Genomic DNA, 18,902 nt, shown 5'->3' with positions numbered 1-18,902 from the left:
TGAAATCACATTTAAAACTCAGACACTGGAAATACAAAATACTCAAGTACACAAAATAATTCTGGCTAAAATATGTAAAGATGACTGCTATGACAGATAAGTTTGCTAACAATGTATATACTTCAATTATTTTCGGATAATAAACCACTACAGATATTAAAGAAACTAGACAGAAAGCAAATGTACCTCTCATGTTTTGGGATACTCTGTATTTGAAATAGAATGGGACTGTTCAAGTAATTTTGCTACGGTTTAAGTGGTACTGTGTGATTATAGTTCAGACAAACTGTAATGAGGAATCTGATAAGCCCTTCATTCTTATTCTGATAGGAACAATCGTTGCCCCTCATAAAAAAGAAACTATTTAAAAGTACACTCTAAAAATCAGCTGGAGAAAGAGCAGCAAGCAGTGGGTTACAGCTTCCTTCTAAATATAACAGAAAATAAAACCTACATGTAAGTTCTTGTCCACATTAAAACCAAGTCAAATGCAAAACAAAAAGAACAGAGGGTCGGGTAACCAGCAGTACTTTAAAAGAAGTCTCCTGAATACATGGATGATTACTGTTGGTTTTTACTTTTCAATCTTTACCCCTAATTTATTTTGCCAAGTCACCAGCAATCTGCTTTAGGTAATGCATTCAATAATAATAAAATATTACTCTGAAACTTTCCATTATCTAAATAAAACAGGAAAAACTATTCATGACAAGCGTTGTTAAAATCATTTGACTAATCATAAAAGTGGTAGAAAAAAAAGGTGAGAAATGAGAAAAATCAGTTGCTAAAAACCTTACAATAAACAACAATTAAAAAGTCATTTTTTAAAAAAAATTTTAAAGACTATAAAAGCAAAGGCACTTACATAGCACTGTGAGCTTTAGCAACCCACTCAACTAATTTACTGCATTTGCTATAAAACAAAGAATTAACAAATGGTACAGATCCCCAAACACAATCAGACTTGAAACTATAACAACCGCACATTCTGTCTTTATCTGTTAAACCTTTCATTACTGAGGACTTATTTCTACTTTGCATAGTAAAACTCTATCTAATAACTTAAACAGAACACAAGGCATCCCGACAAACTTCACTCTGAGGCATTGAAGCAAAGCAGGAATAAAATGAGGAACATATTTTCATATGCAGAAGGGTTGATCTGTAACATGATAGTATTTGAGGACATGTAATTTTACCTTAGGGAACCTCGTAGACAGCAGACACATTTAATAGATCAGTATAGAGTGGGAGCTGTTTAAACTTAAAGGTCTAAATTTCAATAGGGGAAATCAATTTAGATTTAGATTTACTGGTGGGTCTCGCAGATATGTTTTGTTTGTTGGTTTTATTTTGAGAATGTCTCACTCTACAGTCCTAGCTATTCTTGAACTGGTGATCAACCCCCATCTACCTTGAGAGTGCTGGGAAAACAGGTGTGTGCTTCTGTACTCAGCCACAAAACATGTTTTTGCCATTAAGTTTTAGGTAATAGTGAAATGCATGAAACCATTATGGAGTAAAAGAAAAGTGTTCCAACATAGAGAGGAGATGGAACAAGAAACTATACACAGCAAAGAATAGCAGATGTCAATAAAATGACTTAAGTCTAAGAGTAGGGAAATGAAAATCATCTTTAAGTGAAGCAGCCAATAACTACCTAGGGAAAAAAGACAGCAGACGTGCTCTAAGTCAACACTGAAGGAATGTAAAGCATAAAACCTTATTCTTAATGGAAAAGGCCCCTTTACTACTTTAGATTAACTTTCTTCATTTGCTAAACCCCTTATTACCTTTTATGTGGCAGATCTGATAGTAAACACTATCCTGAGCTAAATTCTCACGAGTACAGTAAGCCTCACAATCTTATATGGTACCAGGTCCAGGATCCCCATGGACATCAAAATCTGAGTACTTGCAAACCATTTACATAAAATGGTGTAGTTGCATAGACTATGAAAATTCTTCTCCAAGCTCAAGCCATTTCTGTATTACTTACAATACCTTATGCAGTGCAAATGCTATAAAAGTAGTTGTCATACTATATTTAGGTAATAGCACTACACAAAGTTGATACATGTTTGATATAGATGCTGTTTTTTTTTTCCAGAATACTTTTGATCCTATGGATATGGAGGGACTGCTGTATCTTTCCTTAATTAATGTACTAGCAATTATATGACAGATAATCATGTGAAGTTTTCTAAGCACTCTGAAGTAAATTAGATGTAGCTCCCACTAGAAAGGAAATAAAAGGAAACAGACCATTGAATACTTTATGACAAAAATCAGACTCTACAGAAACACACAAAATGGCTCTAAACCCAGAGAAAGAATGGCACTAAGTTAGAGGTAGGAAGATCTTATTTTCTAGAAGGTAACGTGGCTTTATCAACTGTATGAAGTGAGAGTAGAAATATGAAGTCCAAAACCAATACATAACCAATACATAACCTCAGCCTGTCCTGTGCAGAGTGACTACTGCTCAAGAGCACAGGCTGAGACTTGCAGGCACTGACAAGCTATCAAAACCCCAGACAAGTGAACAGCAGTTTAACCTCTCTGCTTCAGTTTCTTTATCTGTACCACTGGGATAATGACATTAATTACCTCCTAGGGTTTGTGAGGATTAAAAAAGATAAGATGTGTAAAATGCATTGCTAAGTTCTTGGCATGTCCTATTAGCTCAATAAATGCCATCTAGTATGACTTTAATTACAATGTTTTAATTTTAAGAAAATGGGGATCCCAAGAGGATTTAAGAGGAATTAATGGTGTGACCAGATCTGTAAGCTCCTCAAAGATAGAAAACCTGTCTCTCACTTCATTTGTATCCTTATAACAGCACACAGATGGCGTTGGCTGAACAGTTAGCATTTAATAAGCACTTGTTGAGTTAAGCTGGAAATGTTCAAGAAGGATAAAGCATAGTTAGTCACCATTTAAAACTAGTGCCTTAACCTTCATTTTTTTTTTTTTAAAAAAAGAACAAATGAGGGATTGAAGATATAGAAGCTACCTCACTGCAAGAAACTATTTAACTGAGAAGTCACTCTGTCTTGGGCTCTGTAGACAGTAAGACTTGGCACTGCCACAGGGCTGGCAATACCTCGTGAGGCCTAACAGATGCTCTTTATGATTAATGAGCTCACAGTCTGTTTGGGGAGACAGCATATAATAATAAGACCAAAGGAAGGGTTGCAAGGTAGCATTAATACACAAGCCGTTTCAAAGTAATAAAGTTTTGATTTTCCATATCAAAGATATTACTTTATTAAAACTGAAGCCCATACATATAAACCTGAAGAAGTCAGTGCTTTCAAATATCTTTCAAGCAAACATCAAGATAATTATCTCAAAACATCAAAAGAGGAGAAAAAGAATATATAAAAATTTTGGTATTTGTAATGATGTTATCATGTACAGATGCACATACACACAGAGAACAAAACAAAGACAATTTATAGATAAGCTATTACAAGAAAGAGGATTGTTCAGCATAATAGGCAGATATGTTATTGATGCCCACAGCTGTTAGCATTCATATCCATTAGTAACTATTAATTCAAAAATACAATATGGGCATGATGGTGTATGCCTAGAATCCCAGCACCCCTCAAGTTGATGTAGGAGGACTGGTCCAAGTTCAAGGCTAGAATGGACTACAGAATGAAACCCTCCCTAAAACAAAACAAAGAAATCACAAAAATGGAAAAATGCAATTATAATAAAATGTTAATATTTGCCATATAAATTTTATATGGTTATTATATATAGCTTTTTAGTATTTGTTCTTATATATTCAAATTCTTTTCAAATGAGAATTAAACATAAAAGATAATATTTTATTTATCCTTAAGTTTTCCTTTAGGAAAGAATGAATTTATATATAGAAATGAACAATGTACTTTGACAACACACATCTGGTTCACATCTTGGCATGTACCTTTATCCTAGCATTTGGACACATGTGCTGGAGCACTTAGGTGACTGTCCTGTGAGGAACAGCCGGTCACTTTCCTTTTCCAGTCTCTAGCCCTAGCATTCTTTTAAACCCTCTCATCTCCCTCCCTGAGAGAAAAACAGGCATTACTAGCTGCAATGATGCTGTGCAGTGCTGCTGCAGCTCTCCTCTGAGACCAGTGTCATCATCAGCTGGGGTGTTCTGCTTTCCTTGCCCCTGGGGAGCATCTGGAAATGTTTATTAGACCATTCTGTCATTACGACTAGGGACAGTACTGGCATTTATTTTAGTGTACAAGCAGTAACACTATGGAGCATCCTACAACACACAGGGCAGCCTCCACAGCAAAGAATTTTCTGGTTCAAAATGTCAGCAGTGCAGAAACTGAAAAAAAAAAAAAAAAAAAAAACTTGATGTAGTTCCTAGAAACCAAATGGAATAAAATCTGGACTTTCCTCTTGTTAGCTGAGAATACGTTTTTGCTCTGTGTGAGGTTCTCCTTCATCTGGCACTTGTTAGGGTTCCCTTAGCATGAAATTTCTTTTCGTGTGCTTAATGTAGTCATCTTAAAAACACAGCAAGTAGTTAATGCCACAAATAATCATTTTAACATAAATATTATAACAATGAACTTTTTAGTTCCTAAGATAACATTTAAAGATGTTCAACAGACTTATTCATTCGTTTGGCAGGATTTATTGTCCTTACTAGTTAAAAGGCACATATTGCATCCTGAACTAGGGATACAGTGGAGGTGAGCATGAGCAGATAGGTCCCTTACCTTAGAGCAGCAGATAGCCTAGCAGAGAAGCTAAGAGCTCATGCAGTGAGCATATTCTCTAGCGACAGCCAGTAACTATGAATCAAAGCCATAAAGATGTACAGGACAGATATCCAAAATGGGGCCACTGGAGCTACTAGTTGTGGGAGGAAGAGAAGCCTCTCTTTAAGGAAGTAATGGCTTACCACAGCATCTGCAATAACAGCTACAGATTAATACTGGAAATAAAGAGGATACAAGTTGGAAGGAAGGAGAAGCACATTCAAGGACCTGGGTGGGGGTGGGGCAGACTGTGCTGAAAGAGCAGGAGGAGGCAGGTGGCCACTCAATGTGGAGTAGATGAAATAAAGTCCAAAGCATTGGAGAAATGACAGAAAAGCTCTGCCAGAGACAAGCACATTCCTACCTTGATGCCAGTGTGTCACATGGCGATCCTTTTCTCTTATGTGAGTCTGGGTTTGCAGGGTCGGATGAACTGTCCCCAAGGCCACTCATGTTGATGAACTTCACACCTAAATGGAGAGGGTAAGAAAAATAAATCTCTCATGACCTGTCTAACTAAATAAGGGTAGGGGAAGCTCCCTTGCTTTTTCTAAACATCAAAAAGCAAAACAACCACAACAAAAAGTTGTAAACAGGGACTAAGTGACCACTGCCATCATAGAAGCACCAACCTCCAATGAAGCCACAGGGACACTAGCTACTTATTGCTATGCTTACTTTGCTAAGCCAGTGAAATAAAATTAACAATTTTCTATGAAATGGTTATAAACAATCAGATTAAGATTTTCTTAGAATAATTAAGTAGAAATATTTTTGCCAAGAGAAAAATCACTTGCATGTATAAATGTAAAAAACTGGACTCTGAAAATTTTTAGTATTATTATTCAGATTCAAGATTATTATTTAGACCTTACTTTGTAAAAAGGCTTAGAAAAGCTTTATTCATGAAGCTGGAGATTTTATACTGATAGAGACTGAACAAAATACATATGATTAAAGTTACATTGATAAGCTCCGTTTGGATTTTTGAATTGTACTTTTCCACTCTGAATTCCATACTCCTAACCTTGTGTTTATATCATGCAGAGACCGAGATCAAATGTTTAGTCTATGTTAGGATCTTAGTATGGATGCCAGAGAACAGTCATCCACTGTGCATGTCAGCCAGGTCTTCACATGTGCCAGTTACTGATCCGTTCGCATCCATTACTGCTCTGCAGAATCCCCACAGAAGCTCAGAGCCCTATCCTTGGTCTAAGAGTCATCAGTCCCTTGGATTTCAGTAGTGCCAAATGCTATCACTACCTTATCATTACTCCATTTACCCTCAAAAAAGGAGAAGAAACTCATGAAATAAGACTTGGAGCTCTTCCTTAAGTCTAAGTTACTAAATAACATAGCACTGTGTGTCAACACTTAAATGTCAACACTCAAGCTGGGAACACTTAAAGAACTGTTGGAGTCTAAGGCAGCCTCTCACAGCCTTAATCCTTTCCTAGTTCTAAAATGTACTCTTTCTAGAGCTCATCCCAAGGCTAAAGAAAGGCTAAAGACCGCTGCCCTCTTCTCATTATATAAAAAAGTACCTACAATTTTAATCACGAGATTCCTTCATGTGGACAAGAGGAAATGTTTCTAATTTCTCTATATTACAAGTATAAGTTTTGAAACTACCCAACACTCCAAGTATTTTCTGTTCTTTAGACAGGGTTGTTATGTATCTTGGCTGGCCTGTGACTATCAATGCAGTCCAGGCTGGTCTCAAAGTCCCAGTCTTCCTAGTTCCTGTCCCCACCCCCAGGATTGCAATCTTGCAATTACTTTTTAATTCTTTTTTCTTGTTTATTCATCATTTGTCATTTCTATCCATTTTCTGCCAATTCATTCTTAAGAGATTTTTATGTCTGGTGTGGTCTTATATGTAGGTTGTAAGACATTTTGCCTTTAAGAGATTTTATACTATCTCCTTCTTCAGTCTCGGATATAATTATTATCCTAGCTTGAAACCAAATATCTCAAGGATTCTAGATTAATATAAGATCTTTTTTCTTGCTTCTCAGTTCCCTTCATTTTTCTTCTCATTTCTAATCTGTCACATAAACAGCAGAAAGGACACTCTTGTCTTGATATCATTCCCAAGATACCACTGTTTTGTTCTGCTCTGTTTTTCTTAAAAGTCAAGTGGATACCCCTACTGAAGGATGACCAAAGAAAGCAATGAGCAGAAAAAAAATGATTTAATTTACAGTTTAGCCATTACCTGCCTGTCCTTGGTCTACATACCTAATATCTCCTATACATTTGTATTTGTGTGTGTGTGTGTGTGTGTGTGCGCGCGCGCGTGCACTTTGAACCATTTTAGCCTCTTGTCTTACATCCTACAGGTAAGAACACACCAGGATCTATTTCCATTTCCTAAATCTACCTCCCCTTCATATTTTCCTTTGTTTAGGTCATCATTTAGTAGACTACAGAAATAGTTTACCACATGGTCTCCAGTTTCCAATCTTGTCTTTCTGAAATGACCCACTGAAGAGGCACCAGATTACCTACCAAAGGCAAGTCTGAGCATGCCTGAAGCATGTCCCTAAGTCCTCATTATTCATACATCTCCTCCTTTCCACAGAGTAGACAGTGTCACAGTTCACCTAGTAACCTAGTATCAGTGCATTAGAGAACTTGGTGAATGACCAACTACAAATGCCTCTCCAGTCAAGTGTTTTATACACACACACACACACACACACACACACTGTGTTTTATTGTTTTATGTACCATTTCACTATGTACTCCAGATTGGCCTTGTACTCACAGAGATTGACCTGTTTTTGCCTCTGTCTAAGTGCTGGGATGTTTTACATAGTATATAATACAATATAACCTATATAGAAACACATTATGTAAAATATGCAATCTGCATATGCAAAAATGTATTACAGATGTTAACTTTAGTTTTATCCTCAATAAAAATCAAAATAAAATTCTTGGCTACATGTTATGTTCCTAGCAAAAGTAACTTTAGGCACAATTAGGGAAACATGTTTAAATTGACCTCAGTGTGGGGAGCAGTCCAACTTATGTGAGCTCTAATGTCCCGTGAGCTCTATGAATGCAATAACCTCCCGTGTAGTCCCTAGACATCCAACTGCGAATACAATTTATAAAGTCATTGTTCTCATACTTTCTTTTTATTTTGAGAGATGTAAATGTTATCATCTTAAATGTAATGTATATGGCACATTTAAGAAACTGCTAAGTACCCAAAGAAAAATGAGGCAAAATGGTGTTTAACTGCATGGGTGTGCTGGGGAAGCTGGTACAGGTGAGGAGAGTGAGTTGGAACAGAGTGAGGGAAGCGGATCAGTGACAAAGGAAAAAGATGAAGGTGGAACAGAAGCATTTTGCTGTTTTCTTTTGAGAAGCAGTGATGAATCAGTTGGGATTGGGGATGGAATACTAGGATCTGAAGTCAGAGGGAGAACAGGAGGCAGAACCAGGTATGGCCTCACATAAGTTAAGAAAAGCCCTGACAATGCTCTTGTTAACATGAGTTCTGTAACTAAATCAATCTCAAAAGAAGACTATCAGTTATGTGGACAGCCAGACCCCCTAAACATCCTCATCTTGTCTGCTATCGAAGGTAAGCAGGGTTGGGCTAGTACTTAGATGGGAGACTATCAGCTAGACAGGTGTTAGTAATAAAGCAATATTTTTTTTAACATTGAGATTCAAAGAAGCAAAATTAAGGTTAACTCAGTATCACAAAAGTAAAGATGGTGCTTCATTTTCATACATGAACAAATGTAAGTATTTTTAGATGTATTTATTAAGATGGGCCCAAGAAAAGATTCCAAAGTTAAACATCTGCTGAGTTTTTCTGAAATTCTGGAGCAAAAGCAGCAGATGCCAAATGGGCTCCTTACAAAAATAAGAGGCAATATTCAAAGAATTAGTAGGAGAGCCCCCACTAATCTGTTGACAGCAGGATTCCTGTATTAAGTGTCTTATACTTACAAAACACAACATAGACTGTAATACAATGCCCCCAATGGGGACAAGCTATCAGAGCTGTCATGAGTATGTAAAATGACTTTATATTTGGTTGTTGGGGGCACATAAGTTGGAGCCAATTTACATATTACTTTTTAACAAGACTGAACGTGTCTAAGTAGAAGTACTCTGTTGACTTAAAAAGCTGCTAAATTATACCCAGTTTCATGTAATTTCTAAAGAGTAATTTCAGTGACCAAAAGCTACATCTATCTCTGGTCAAATGTGCCAGACTAAACTCAACAGGTAATGGCACCCAAAACAGGATGGTACCCTTAAATTCAGCTAAGTTTTCTGCATACAAAATTAGTTTTTGTCTTTCAGATTGAGCATAGAACTGCATAATTTAAAAAACAGCATCAATTAGCTAACAAACAACTCTAAAAGAGTGTCCTTTGTCCAGCCAACAAGTGCCACAGGAAAAAAAAAATACACAAGATGAAGGCAATACTCCAAGAGCCAAAGATCCCCAAACTGATCTTCCATACAAAACCAATCAGGACAAAGTGGTCCTACACTTCAGAGAAGGCTAGCTTCTACAAGGAAATATTTCCCAAGCTAGAGTCCTCAGACACTTCTTGTTCTCCACAACCACTGAAACCTTTCTCATGTGACAACAAAGGACAGGGACTTGTGACTACAATAGTCACTGTCCTTTTCAAGGCTGAATGAAATCCCATTGTTTGGAGATACTCTACTTTGTTTATCCATTCATCAGTTGGTGAACATTTAAGTTATTTCCACTTCTGGGGATTATCAATAACGTTATGAATGCTTATGCAGAAGCATTTGTGGATATAAGTTTTAATTATCTTGAGTGTAAAACTGGGACTAGAACTGCCATATCATAGAGTAATTCACTCTTAACTTTCTGAGGAAATGCTAAATTTAAGGTGACAAAACATGAGGATTACAATTCTATATGCTTGTCCAAAGCAGTTCTCCCTGGTAAAATCCACCGCAGTGAGTATAAAATGGTGTTTCATGATGGCTTTGATTTATGTTTCCTTGATTGCTAATGACTCTGAGCAGCTTCCTCTGTACTTCCTGGTCTCCTTATGCCTTCAGTGGAAACCTGTCTCATTCAGGGCCTTTATTTTTAATACTAGGTTTTACTGCATTTAAATATTTACTGTGCATATTTAAGTCATGATGTTATCAGACATAAATATGTAGTAAACTGGTTATTACTGTGAAGCAAACTAACAGCCATAATCTCATATAAACACTCTTCACTGCTGCAAGAGCAGTTGTCATCTAAGTGCACTGTGCTACTGTTAACTGTATCTTGTAAATATAAGAGTCTTTAGATTGTTCGGCCAACTGATAGTCTTACCTTGCTCTCTTAAACTTGTTTATTCTAAACACACTGCTACATACCAGTGCTTCCACTGAGGAATACTGGCTCTTATTTTACAATAACCTTGAAGCTTCCCAGATCAAACTCATACTACCATTAAAAAAATGCTCCACAGGTAATAATGATTTTCCCTCCACACATTTACAGTGACAAGTTCTTAAAATCTTCTCTACCTGGGAGACTTCTTTGTTCATAATGAGTCCTCAAAGCAGATATGGTCAAACCGAGTGCTCAAAGGGCAGCCTCTAGGGGAGTGGAGTGACGCAGCGGTGTCCAGAGATGGCGCTAGTCAGTTTGCTCTCGCCTCATTTAAGGTGAATTACAGGGATAACTAAAATAAGTGAGAAGAAAAAAGCAAATGGGAGATTAGATTGCCATTTATTTTTCAAAAGATAATACAGCTCAAAATACCAAGAAATGAGAGAAATGTAAATTTTCAAGTCAGATGGAAAACATTTCCAAAACACAATGAATGAAGATCTGAATTTACAGGCAAAGACCTTCCTGGTGATGTTATTTGTGACAGCTTGCCACTAAGGTAATGTATGCATAATTACATTCTGCTCAATTTCTGAGAGACCTGCTGAGAAGCCTTTAAAAACTCATCTCTGCCACTTTGCGTTCTTGTTACCTATAAAACATAATTTTTCCTGTTTTCAATTATTTCATTCAATTATGTAATATTCTTCTTATGTATTGAAATTATGAAAACATTTTACTTTCAACTTTTTTGCTGGAAAAGCTTACATGTGTTTGTATTTAAAGTTAGTTGAGCTCTTGTTCCAACAATAATGGATTCTCTTGTACTATATTAATCTGCTCACAGATAAGAGTTATAAACTGTGGACAAAATATAAAAATAACTGAGGACACTGGAAAGTGATCAAAGCAGACTTAAATTGTAGATCTGACTTTGTTCAAAGAAGGCAGCTACACTGGGGGAAACACATGCTTAGGTTTCCTCTGTAGGAACTTTTTCAAGGCTTCCTTCATTAAGTGCAGGGAACTACAGAAGAGAAATCACAGCTGATAGGCTTCAGTTGTTAGTGAGTGCAGAGTAGAGTGGATGGAAAACTCCAAACTGGTTGACACAATTATCTACAACCCAAATTTATAAACGGTGGCAAGCAACTGCATATTCATACAACCAAATGTGGGAACCACAGAAGTTCTGACAACAGTACACTCAGACAACCAAAAACTAACTTGAAATTAAATGTATAAGGTGTCTGAAATGTTTCTGTGTACATTCACGTCACACCTCATGAAGTCACTGCACCTTTGGTTCTTAACATGCACTGTGCACATTTGTACCACATGTGTCTGGACACTGCGGCATGCTAACAATGGTGTCCGAAACACCTCCGCTCAGATGTCAGGCATCACATGCTATGAGTCACAGTGCTGGACTGCACACAAACTTTTCTGCACCTAGAGAATATAATTGTTAAATTATGAAAAACAAAGGCAGCATTTTCCAACTGTCATTCTTCAGCATTTAAGTCTCAAATTCATATTTTCATTGTATTCTTAGAAAAATGATTTGAAAATGGCTGCTTATAAGGCCTGAAATTTTTTTTAAGATTTAGTTTTATTTTATGTGTCTGTCTGTCTCTCTCTCTCTCTCTCTCTCTCTCTCTCTCTCTCTCTCTCTCTCTGTGTGTGTGTGTACACTGAGCCCAGAAGATAGTGTCGGACCCCCAGGAACTGGCGCTCCAGGCATCTGTGAACCACTTTCTATGGGTACTGAGAACCAAACTTGAGGTCTCTGGAAAAGCAGCAAATGTTCTCGACTGTTAACTCCTCTTTCCAGTTCCATCAACTTTTTTTTTAAGGATAATTAAATGAATATTGGCTTGGGATTGGGTTAGAATTCCAGTAATTTCTGAAATGGTCCTAAATATGCTTTTGCCATTTTGTACTGCATATTTATGTGAAGCAGCTTTCTCAGCACTGACAACTAAAAAATATCAAAATATTGATCAATTCTGAAAAATGTAAAAGATACTTTGCATCCTGTAGTATCAAACATTCAATCAGGATTTCATTCTTTATTTAATCTTTTCTAAAATGTATTTTCTTTTACGTATGTGAATGTTTTGCCTGCATGTACACATCTGTAACACATGTTGCCTTGTGTCTGTGGAGGTCAGAAGAGGGCATTGGATCTTTTTGTGTAGGATTAAAGGACAAAGGAAAAACACCCTGAGCCTGACCTACCCCACGACCAGGGTCAAGGAAAGAACACCCTCACTTTAACCCAAGCCCAAGACCAGGGCTAAAAAACAGAATCCTACCATTCTCTGAGCACAAAACTCTACTAGTCCCTGACCTTCAAGATCAGACCACAGAATCCCACCAATCCCAGGCCACCCTGAAAATCTTTGTCCCCAAAGAAATCCCATATAAACCCTACCTTCTGCTCAGTTCTCTGCTTCTTCTCACCTGAACAGACCTGGGTTTTTCCCTTCCAATAAATCTCTTGTGTGAGATTTGCTGTCTGGTGTGTCTGTGGTATTCCTTGGCTCCTGACTGCCAGGATATACCTTTCTTCTCAGAGCTGGAACACTTGATGCTCTGACTCGGATATGCCCTCCTGGCGTCTGTTTTCCACCTCTGGGTCTACGCTGCACTGGTACCCTATCACTCATCTCTGGTCAACCCACATCAGATTCACCTTCCAGCTGGCCAATAAACAGCTCAAGACCCATCCCCCAGCTGTAACTAGTTTTCAACTGCAGCTGAAACTAAACTTTCCCCTTTAGTCGGTGTAAATGCTTCCCAGAGTTCAAGGAAGTAAGCACTGAGTATCTGGCACCCTCTGGTGCCCCAGCTAGTCTTTAATGCTCTGGTGGCCTTCATCACCTCATTCATGCCCCTACCCTTGGATCTGCAATCCTGCAGTCCCTTCTTTCTCGATTCTTCAACCTTCACTTTGGAGCTGCTGGTAAATCCCACGTCTCCTCTGAGCCCTCCTGGCTTTTGTAACTCTGTTCTCCAACCTTTTCCATCCCTCCCACCCTGCTGTAGGCCTCAGTTTCCTTCTTGACTTTTGGCCTCTAACTCCTGCGCCAGGAGTTTCTCTTAAGTTTGACCAGGTTAGGCCGGACCCTCTGTTGAGTGAGGTGATGACCCACTGAATGGCTTGTATCTTTCTCTGGCCCTCCCTGAGCCCTGGAACACCCATGACTACAGGCTGAAGTGACATTTTCCTTCCCCTCTCTCATCCATTGGAACAATGTCTTCCATACCAGCTCATTCCCCCTTGGGATGCCTTTAGGAAGTCTCCAGTCTCTGTATCTAACATGCAACCTGAAGGGCCCTAAATTTATTCACTTTTGCAATTGAATGTGGCCTCAACAGCCCTTAGATAATCAATCCAAATGGCCACCTAATGGTACCTGTCTTAGTCAGGGATTCTATTGCTGCACAAACATCATGACCAAGAAACAAGCTGGAAAGGAAAGAAAGGATCTATTCAGCTTACACTTCCACGTTGTTGTTCATCATCAATGGAAGTCAGGACTGGAACTCAAGTAGGTCAGAAAGTAGAAGCAGATACAGAGCGATGTTACTTTCTGGCTTCCTTCCCCTGGCTTGCTCAGCTTGCTTTCTTTAAAAACCTAGGACCACCAGCCCAGTGACGGCACCACCCACAATGGGCCCTCCCACCCTTGATCACTAATTCAGAAAACGTCTTACAGCTGGATCTCATGGAGGCATTTCCTCAAGGGCGGCTCCTTTCTCTATGATAACTCCAGCTTGTGTCAAGTTGACACACAAAACCAGCCAGTACAGTACCCTAACTGTAATATTATTCAACATCTTTACAAATACTGTGAACAACCGCTGGGTCTAAGAAATGGAAAGAGATTCCCCATTCCCCATTTCTCTTTTCTCTGTCTGTTTATTTTTGTCTAGTCTCTCCTCAATACTCACAAGGTATAAATGTTCTAGCTTTTAAGTTGTTGATGGATCTATAAGTTTGTTGTAGTGGGGGCCAGGAGTCAGACTTATCCTGAGAGGAGGTGGGGGTGGGTGGGAAACAAAGGACTAATCAGCTGCAGTGGGCACACACTCTTCTCTGGTGGGTGAGTCTCGCAGCTCTCTCCTGCAGTGCCCTCTGTCTATATCCAGAGCTAAAAGGGTTCTTATCTCAATGCCTTCTTTGCTCTCAGCTTTCTGGATTCAGTTGTCTTTTAGGTCTGAGGAGCATTGGACTGTTATTTTATGCTGTCCCACTTCAATTAAAAGCTGGCTCTGGAGTTCCACTCCTCTAGACCCAAAAATGCCCATTTAGTGGTTTCCTCTAAAATCTCTGTCCCACATCAGTCAAGCCACCTGACTATGTGACACAGAAAGGAGAGGAAAACAAAATAAAGGGCAAACTAGTCCCAATATGGTCAACTGCTACTCATCTCATACTCCCTTGGTTCTGGTTTAACTCTCTAAAACTTTTGCTAAGGTGTAAATCTTTGTAAGCATATTGGATATGATTAAAGCCCATGTAAAATCTGTAACAAAAAAGTCTAAGCCTATAATACTGAGGTTGATGGTTAAAAATCTACACATAGGTAACTTTCAAGAACACATGCAGCTTGCTGACACTTAGCTGCTGTCCCATTGGGATGGAAGCAGCTGTGTGGCTGATAGTCATCTTTGTCAGGGTTGGAAAGGACAGATTTTGCCATATGACTTCACTCTTATCTTGATTAAAAGTGACCACATGGCATAAGCCAAAGGAAACCAACTCCTCCTAGCTATGAAGCCCTGACCAGATGATTTCTCCACTAATTTTTCATCACAGTAACGGCCCCACCCCTCCAGAGCCTCAGCCCACAGTCTCTTCTCTCCATCTCTGGCCTCTTTAGTCTCCTTTTCTCCCTTCTTAGTGATATGGCACACAAATCCACCCTCTCAGGCACTCATTTTCAGCCCACTGGTAGGCCTTAGTTCTCCCGTTCTGCCAATGGGATGCCCTTACCTCCCCTTATCTGGCCTAAACTGACCACAGTTCTCTCTGTGGGAGATGGGCTGGATGGCTTGGTTAGTATATGTCTCCCCTTCTCACTAAGTGAATTATCTCAAATAGAAAAGAGATTGGGGTCTTACACTCTTAACTCTTCCATTTTCATTAAAGAATTCCAGTATGTTACCCAATCTTACAACCTCACCTTCCATGATGTTTATACGATTCTCACCAATGATCTTCTCCCCAAAGAGTGCAGGCAAGTCTGGGACCAAGCTAGGGCACACACAGTTGAAACCCACCAAACTAATGCCACCCATCCAACCAGGACTGAGTCAGTCCCTGACCAGGATCCCAAATGGAATTACAATAGGGGTAAGTTTATAACTTGCCCACTGGCCAGTCTCTCCAAGGTTGCCCTTAAAGCAGTAAATTACAATAAAATCTATGAGGTCATTCAGGACAAACATGAAAACCCATCTCAATCCCCAGACCACCTTATAATGCCCCTCTTGCATTCTGGATCCCAAGACCCCAGGTGGAAAACAACTCCTTATGACCTATGTCTTCTCCCAGAATTTCCCTGATATTTGAGCCAAATCTAAACATCTAGAGAAAAGACCACTGACTCCATAGGTAGACGCCTTAGCTGTGGCCTTTAAGATACACCAAGGGAGAGGTGAAAAAGTCTAAAACCAAACATATTTGATTCTGGCTAAGGCCACTCACCTGGCCTCAGCAGCTGCCTAGGCTCCCAAAGCCCAAGAGCCTCTGGGTCCCTGTTACAAATGTGGCCAGGAGGGTCACTAGGCCCCAATCTGCCCAAACCCTTTCAAACCATTCTGATCATGCCATGGTACCATTAACAGGGACTGTCCTTGTGTCCTTTGTGGCATGAGGATATCAAGCCCAAATTACCCTCCAGCAAACCTTCTAGGTTTGGCCATGGATGACTGAGGCAGGTCTGGGCTCCCTTGGCCCAACCACCCCTCAAACAGGGACCTTTTGGTAGACATCACAGAATCAGGGTCATCTATCACTTGCCTTCTGGACACTGGGGCCACTTTTTTGGTCCTCTCCTTGTTCCTCTGTTGTCAGAGTATGGGGACATCCTTACCAGCCTCACCAATTAGCTGTATTTTTAGGGGTATTTCCCTTACTTACTCTTTCCTAGTGGTACCAACCTGTCTCATCCCCTTACTGGGAAGGGATTTTCTAGCTGAAGTAGGAGCCTCTATATCTTTTGCTTCCCCCATCCACTTGACCCCAGGCTCAACAGCCAACCCCTTTCTTCTCTCCCAGACCATACAATCTGACATACCTTTTTCCTTACCAGCTTCTAAGGTAGAATACCCAAACCCTCAATAGTCAAACATCACTCCTCTCATTCAATTACAAAAACCTTTCCCTCCTATCCAGGGCAAAAGGTGAGAAGCAGTTTCACCCCGCCCCCCCTCCCCCTTGGTTCTGGGTGTTCGGAAAGTTTTGTCTAGACAGAAAACTTTTCTGTGTGCAGATCAGTCTCTGTTTGCTGTAAACGAGTTGGCAATCAGTCAGGATCAGATGAATGTATGAATGATAGTGGACACCACATGTTTTGTTTCTGACTGGTCTTCTTTGAATGTGTGAGCTTTCTGTGTTCTGTGGTTTTGATTTTGCTTTCTCTGCCACTGCCAGCCACAAGCCACCATTGCTAACACTGCTTGCTATGGCTGTTTTGACAGCTAGAGCTCAGAATTTATCCTTAGGCTTTCTGGTCACTGGATTCAGTTTATAATAGAATGTAAAAACAATGCCTGTTTAATAAGGTATTAAAGCTACACCTCCATGCATTCGCATCTGTGGCCATAGCTCAACTCCTCACATGTGAATCAGAGAAGTTAGCTTTCAAATTGTGTATTACTGCTTCTCTTCTCACCGGCCAGCCCTCCTAACACAGCAGGGTCTCCGAGCACTAGTCCCTTCCTGAGGTCTCTCTCTTCAGGCAGCATTGCCTCAGATAAACAGACTTATCTTTCAGCCACATCTCAACATTTCAAAGTGACTCAAGTTGCCGATTTGACTCTTTTAAAGTGTATACAGATACATTGTTTCTGCTGCTAAGCCTTAAAGCTTCCCTGGCCTCTGCAACCTTGGCCCTCCTATCCTGTCCTAGAAGACTCATGGCTAGTCTGTGCCCTCCTGGGCCTCTCAGCTCCCACCTGGAGCTTATAGAAACTCTGTCCAGTGGAGTGTGACCCTTCTCCTCTCCGTTCATGGACTCAGATTTTATTAAAACCTCACTCTGTTACTACAAACAGCCTGACATCAGTATATTTCAAAGGCTAAAACTGACATGCTCGATTTTCAGTGGTGACAACTTCTGCCACTGCACAATCAAATGATCTGACAATCTTTTATATCTAAACCTGTGCTCGCCTCCTGTACTTCCTATCTACACCTGCCCAGAGTAGTCCTTACAAGGATGTTCAACGTCCAAGAGACCTCTCTACCTCTAACCAACAGCCCGTCCTAACAGAGTCAGAAAACTGCTCTATTATCAGGCTGCCAAAGGCTGATCCAGTCCCTACAATACCCTCCTTATCCATCTCCCCTTCTCTGAGGGTTACCCCTATGCCTGTTTTCTCCATGAGCAAAAGAAAGATTACTGTACAAAGTGGCTACAAACTTAAAGAGGTTGCTAATATTGGTCCTGCAAAAAACATGAGACAAATTTAGGTGATCCTAATTTTATATAAGCTACTGAATAATACTCTGCCTGGCAGTTTTGGAGAGTGCTGGTTGTATGTTCCTTCCAGGTCAAACTCATGACCACCAATTGTAACCTCACCCACTGGACTACTAGATTCTCTCATCTTGCCTCTAACTGTCCCAAGCCACCCCTTATTTCTCCCATCTCTCTTCGGTATCTCAGACTGTCTTAACTCCTTAGGGACATACTTTATGGGCTCACTGGATCCCTCAGACTATAACACTACTTTGGCTCTGAGCACTGCCATCAAGCCCTTATGTCTGAACATTCACAGTGCCTTGATTTATCTGTGGCACTCAAGTTTACCACTGCCTATCTGATGGCTGGTCTGAGACTTTTACCCTGATGTTCCTTTTTTTTTTTTTTTCAAAATAGGAGTGGTACCTAGTAAAGAACAGTTGCTGATTCCCATCACACGGCTTATAGTGGCATGGCATGACAAATGAAGGGTTCAGGTCCTACTCTTTCTTGTAGTCTTAGGTATAACAATTGCTGGTGTCACCACTGGAGCAGCAGGACTGACTAATTCCCTAGTATTTACCATCAGTTTTCACCCAGGTTCATCCAGGATCTCCAACAGATCCCAACAGCTCAGAGCATCATTAACCTCCAGGGCTAAATAGACTCACTGGCCACTGCAGTACTAAAAAACCAGCAAAGGTTAGATTTACTGAGAGTAGACAGAGGTGGTCTTTGTCTCTTCCTTAGGGAGGAATGTTTCTGCTATGTCAACTAGTCGGGTACAGTAAAAGAAAAGATCCAACAATTCCAGATGGATCTCCAAAAATGTACAAAACAGCTCCATGTCTCTCTGGCCAGTGACTCATCAACCGTCTAATACGGAATTGGATATTTCCCTTCTTAAGCCCCCTTTCTCTTCCTTTCCTTAATCCTACTAGTCACAGACCGCCTCAGAAACCTCTTGCCTAGATTTCTTCAACAATGGATCCAAAGGGTTTTTTTGGGTTTTTTGTTTGTTTGTTTTTGTTTTTAAACCAGACTTTTGACCAGTTGCTATTACAG

At 39.8% G+C, this 18,902-nt stretch overlaps 1 protein-coding gene across 5 annotated transcripts in view; it reads right to left on the bottom strand.

Moving 5' to 3' along the window:
* Positions 1–18,902, bottom strand: part of Ncoa1 (nuclear receptor coactivator 1) — a 222,214-nt gene that overhangs the window by 81,256 nt on the left and 122,056 nt on the right. For 2 of the 5 annotated variants that reach the window (XM_034514457.2, XM_076942159.1), the window contains 2 exons: positions 10,332–10,489; positions 5,152–5,257 (listed from right to left, as the gene is read on the bottom strand). In XM_034514457.2, coding sequence (XP_034370348.1) covers positions 5,152–5,240 — 89 coding nt within the window. In that variant the 5' untranslated portion in view covers positions 5,241–5,257; positions 10,332–10,489. Of the gene's footprint in view, positions 1–5,151; positions 5,258–10,331; positions 10,490–18,902 lie in introns of those variants that run through there. The other 3 variants (XM_034514462.2, XM_076942158.1, XM_076942157.1) reach the window with 2 other exon arrangements.

The sequence above is a fragment of the Arvicanthis niloticus genome, chromosome 11 (assembly GCF_011762505.2).
Source record: "Arvicanthis niloticus isolate mArvNil1 chromosome 11, mArvNil1.pat.X, whole genome shotgun sequence".
Classification (NCBI taxonomy): Eukaryota; Metazoa; Chordata; class Mammalia; order Rodentia; family Muridae; genus Arvicanthis; species Arvicanthis niloticus.
This window is presented reverse-complemented; position numbering and strand designations above follow the sequence as displayed.